At 41.3% G+C, this 5,571-nt stretch overlaps 1 protein-coding gene across 1 annotated transcript; it reads left to right on the forward strand.

The window, feature by feature from the left end:
• Nucleotides 1–211: 211 nt before the first annotated feature.
• On the forward strand, nt 212–1,132 carry LOC133052228 (olfactory receptor 13H1). Its single transcript, XM_061137001.1, has one exon. The coding sequence runs from the start codon at nt 212–214 to the stop codon at nt 1,130–1,132; it is 921 nt and encodes a 306-aa protein (XP_060992984.1).
• The last annotated feature ends 4,439 nt before the right edge of the window (nt 1,133–5,571 follow it).

The raw sequence follows: 5,571 nt of genomic DNA on the forward strand, positions 1-5,571 counted from the left end.
TAGATTTTTAGCTTTGCCTCTGTTCCCATTATAGATATCTGATTTGTATTCTTATATCTCTTGAAGATGACAAACAGAATGATCCTGTACACCCTAATTATTTCCAACTTTCTTATACCATCCTTCCATGTTTATTCTCATTCTCTCAGGTAAAACTAGACAACTACATTGGCACCCATTCAATGAATAGTGGAAAGTGGAATGGAAGGCCATGGATAATGTTACAGCAGTATTCAAGTTTCTCCTTATTGGAATATCTAACTATCCTGAGTGGAGAGTCACATTTTTCACGCTGGTGCTGATCACTTACCTCAGCACATTATTGGGGAATGGACTTATCATCTTTCTTATCTACATTGACCCTCACCTCCACACTCCAATGTATTTCTTCCTTAGTAACCTGTCTTTCTTAGACCTTTGCTATGGAACAGTCTCCATGCCCCAGGCTTTGGTGCATTGCTTCTCTGCTCATCCTTACCTTTCTTACCCACGATGTTTGACCCAAATAAGTGTCTCCTTGGCCTTGGGCACAGCAGAGTGCCTCCTACTGGCTGTCATGGCCTATGATCGTGTGGTTGCTGTCGGCAATCCCCTGCGCTATTCCGTGGTCATGAATGGTTCAGCGTGTGTCTGGCTGGCTGCTACCACATGGGGGGCATCCCTTGTGCTCACTGCCATGCTCATCTTATCCCTGAGGCTTCACTTCTGTGGGGCGAATGTCATCAACCATTTCGTCTGTGAGATTCTCTCCCTTCTTAAGCTGGCCTGTTCTGATACCAGCCTCAATGAGCTTCTGATCCTCATCACAGGCATTTTTACCCTTCTCCTACCCTTTGGGTTTGTTCTCCTCTCCTATGTCCGAATTGCCACTGCTGTCCTAAGGATTCGCTCAGCCCAGGGTAGGCTCAAGGCCTTTTCTACCTGTGCTTCTCATTTGACTGTGGTGGTAATCTTCTATGGGGCAGCCATTTCCATGTATATGAAACCACAGTCCAAGTCATCCTCAGATCAAGACAAATTTATCTCAGTGCTTTATGGGGCTCTGACACCCATGCTGAACCCCCTAATATATAGCCTAAGGAATAAGGATGTTAAAGGGGCAATGAGGAAAGTTATGGCAAAAAAGACATAAGTCTTCTTTGCTTCTAAACTTCTAAAATACCATTCAGCTACATCTTCAATGATGGTAAACCACTACAATATTGTAAAGTAATTAGCCTCCAACTAATAAAAATAATTGGGGAAAAAAACTGTTTAAAAGTTCCAAATTTACCTTTGGTTGTTGTTGTTCAGTCATTAATTCATGTCCAACTCTTTGAGACCCTATGGACTCTATGGACTGCAGCACGCCAGGCTTTCCTGTCCTTCACCATCTCCAAGAATTTGCTCAAAAATGTGACCATTGAATCAGTGATGCTATCCAACCATCTCATCCTCTGTTGTCCCCTTCTCTGGTGGCTCAGACCTGCAATGCAGGAGACCCAGGTTTGATCCCTGGGTCAGGAAGATCCCCTGGAGAAGAAAACGGCAACCCACTCCAGTATTCTGCCTGGAGAATTCCATGGACACAGGAGCCTGGCAGGCTACAGTCCATGGGGTCACAGAGAATTGAATATGACCGAGGGATTAACACCTTTACCCTTGGTACAGTAGGTGACAGTCATGTGGGAATCTTCAGGATGTGCTCACCACAAAATCTTATTCCTACTGAAACTTCAATTTCAGTTACAGACAATACTTTTGGGGGGGGACTTCCCTCATAGCTCAGTTGGTAAAGAATCCGCCTGCAATGCAGGAGACCTCAGTTCGATTCCTGGGTTGGGAAGATCCACTGGAGAAGGGAAAGGCTACCCACTCCAGTATTCTGCCCTGGAGAATTCCATGGACTGTATAGTCTATGGGGTCGCAAAGAGTCAGACACAACTGAATGACTTTCACTTTTCACTTTCACAATATTTTTACTCTTTCTTTACATAAAACACATTAGTAGCCACCCGTTAAGTTACTCAACTTCAGGTAAATAAATTTCTCAGAATCATTTCCTCACTGACAGAAGAGACCTAAGCTGTAAGAGAACCTCCTATGACTGTTAGCAGGAGGTGGGGCATAAGTGAAATTGGAAATAGGACGAAGAATGGTGTAATAAAAGGCCAGAAGACAAATGTCAGAAATTTTACAACTTTACTGAAGGCAAGGCCTGTTGTAAAATCACGATTCTCTCTCCACTTAACCTCAGAATCATGAGAAAACTGTAGCATAGCCATTTCCCACATTAGTGTAGTGTTTCATTTTTTTCTTTTTCTGAACTTCTTTCAAATATATTATCTCATTCTGTGTTCCTACACTTGATCTTCGCCAAAAGGCCGAGAAGTGATCATTCTGTATTCGTAATATTGCTGTAAAGCTGGTAACAAAAGTTACCATAATCCATCCCTCATGTTAACGAGACAAACAGAAGCCCAGAGAAGGATTAACAATTGTCTAAAGCCTCACACAAAACAGAAAATTGGACAAAAGATTTACTGAGCATGGCCTCGCCCATCAGAACAAGACACAGATTCCCTCACAGCCAGTCCCTCCTATCAGGAAGCTTCCACAAGCCTCTTATCCTTATCCATCAGAGGGCAGACAGAATGAAAACCATAATTACAGAAAACTAACCAAACTGATCACTTGGACCACAGCCTTGTCTAACTCAATGAAACTATGAGCCATGCCATTTAGGACCACCCAAGATGGACGGGTCACGGTAGAGAGTTCTGACAAAATGTGGTCCACTGGAGAAGGGAATGGCAAACCACTTCAATATTCTTGCCTTGGGAATCCCATGAACAGTATGAAAAGGCAAAAAGATATGACACTGAAAGATGAACTCCCCAGGTCAGTTGGTGCCCAATATGCTACTGGAGAAGAGGGGAGAAATAGCTCCAGAAAGAATGAAGAGGCTGAGCCATAGGGAAAACAATGCTCAGTTGTGGATGTTGATGGTGATGGAAGTAACTCTGATGCTGTAAAGAACAATATTGCATAGGAACCTGGAATGTTAGGTCCATGAATCAAGGTAGATTGGAAGCGGTCAAACAGGAGATGGCAAGAGTGATCATCGACAGTTTAGGAATCAGTGAACTAAATTCCAAGGGAACATTTCATGCAAAGATGGGCACAATAAAGGACAGAAATGGCATGGACCTAACAGAAGCAAAAGATACAAAGAAGAGGTGGCAAGAATATATAGAATAACTATAAAAAAAGATCTTAATGACCCAGACAACTATGATAGTGTGATCACTCACCTAGAGCCAGACATCCTGGAGTGTGAAGTCAAGTGGGCCTTGGGAAGCATCACTACAAACAAAGCTAGTGGAGGTGATGGAATTCCAGCTGACCTATTTCAAATCATAAAAGATGATGCTGCAAAAGTGCTGCATTTTATATGCCAGCAAATTTGGAAAATTCAGCAGTGGCCAAAGGACTGGAAGGTCAGTTTTTATTCCAATCCCAAAGAAAGGCAATGCCAAATAATGTTCAAACTGCTGCACAAATGCACTCATTTCACATAATAGCAAAGTAATACTCAAAATTCTTCAAGCTAGCTTCAACAGTACATGAGCCAAGAACTTCCAGATGTTCAATCTGGATTTAGAAAAGGCAGAGGAACCAGAGACCAAATTGCCAACATCTGTTGGATCATAGAAAAAACAAGAGAATTCCAGAAAAAAAAATCTACTTCTGCTTTATTGACTACAATAAAGCTTTTGACTGTATGGATCACAACAAACTGTGGAAAGTTCTTAAAGAGATGGGAATACCAGACCACCTTACTTGCCTCCTGAGAAACCTGTGTGCAGGTCAAGAAGCAACAGTTAGAGCCAGTCATGGAACAAAGGACTGGTTCCAAATTGGGAAAGGAGTATGTCAAGGCTGTATATTGTCACCTTGCTTATTTAACTTTAACTTATATGCAGAGTACATCAGGAGAAATGCCAGACTGGATGAAGAAGAAGCTGGAATCAAGATTGCTGGGAGAAATATCAATAACCTCACATATGCAGATGACACCACCCTTATGGCAGAAAGTGAAGAAGAACTAAAGAGCCTCTTGGTGAAAGTGAAAGAGAAGACTGAAAAAGTTGGCTTAAAACTCAACATTCAAGAAACTAAGATCATGGCATCTAGTCCCATCACTTCATGGCAAACAGATGGAGAAACAATAGAAACAGTGACAGACTTTATTTTCTTGGGCTCCAAAATCACTGCAGATCATGCGTGACTGCAGTCATGAGATTAAAAGACACTTGCTCCTCAGAAGAAAAGACCAACCTAGACAGCACATTAAAATGCAGAGACTTCACTTTGCCAACAAGGTGTGTCTAGTCAAAGTTATGGTTTTTCCAGTAGTCATGTATGGATGTGAGATTTTGACCATAAAGTTTAGTGCTGACAAATTGACGCTTTTGAACTGTGGTGTTGGAGAAGACTCTTGAGAGACCCTTGGACAGCAAGGAGATAAAACCAGTCAATCCCAAAGGAAATCAGTTCTGAATATTCATTGGAAGGACTGATACTGAAGCTGAAGCTCCAATACTTTGGCCACCTGATGCGAAGAACTGACTCCTTAGAAAAGACCCTGTTGCTGAGAAAGATTGAAGGCAGGAGGAGAAGAGGATGACAGAGGATGAGATGGTTGGATGGCATTATGGACTCAATGGGCATAAGTTTGAGCAAACTGCAGGAGTTGGTGATGGAAAAGGAAGCCTGGTGTACTATAGTCCATGGGGGTGCAAAGAGTTGGACACAACTGGGTGACTGAACTGAACTGAAAGTCATACATAATTGGTAACAGAATAAAAACTAGAATTCAGATAATCTATATGCCACCTCTGAACTTTTCAATATTGTCCAGAAAAGTATCTGGAATTTTAAAATTATAAATGCACCGAACATTTATAGAGCACTCAACCATATACTAGGTACTGAGCTATGTCCATTATCACATATAATTCTCACTACAATTCAGGGAGGTATTGCTATTATCAATCCATAGTAGAGATAAGGAAACTGAGACTCTTGGAGGTTCAGTGATTTCCCATGACCATAGAGCCAGTATTTAAACCCAGATATGACTGATTTCAGATCCCATCCACTGTATCCAAATTTCAGAGGCCTTAGAGATTATTTAATGCAGTGATTTTTAACCAATTTTATTTTGATAAAATTTATGTAATTACAGTGTACAATTTAAATTTTGACAGGTACCCCCAGAACCACCACCACTGTCAAACTACTTAACAGTTTTATCACATCCAAAATTTCCTCATGGCCTTTTGTAGTCCACCCTTTCCTCCACCCCCAGCCCCTGACAACCACTCATCTGGTTTTTTTCACTATATGTTAGCTTTGATTTTCTAGAATTGACTATAAGTGGAATCATACAGTATATCCTTCTCCTGTGCATGGCTTCCCTTATTTAGCATGCTTTTGAGATTCATCCATGCTGTTGTAGGCATCAGTAGTTTGTTCCTTTTTCTTGCTGAATAATATTCCATCATACAATTTGCTATGTTTTTAAAA

This window comes from Dama dama, chromosome X (genome assembly GCF_033118175.1).
Source record: "Dama dama isolate Ldn47 chromosome X, ASM3311817v1, whole genome shotgun sequence".
Classification (NCBI taxonomy): Eukaryota; Metazoa; Chordata; class Mammalia; order Artiodactyla; family Cervidae; genus Dama; species Dama dama.

Bases quoted from the DNA above. Each gene is read 5' to 3' on its own strand.
- LOC133052228 (XM_061137001.1), top strand. From the start codon at position 212: ATGGATAATGTTACAGCAGTATTCAAGTTTCTCCTTATTGGAATATCT.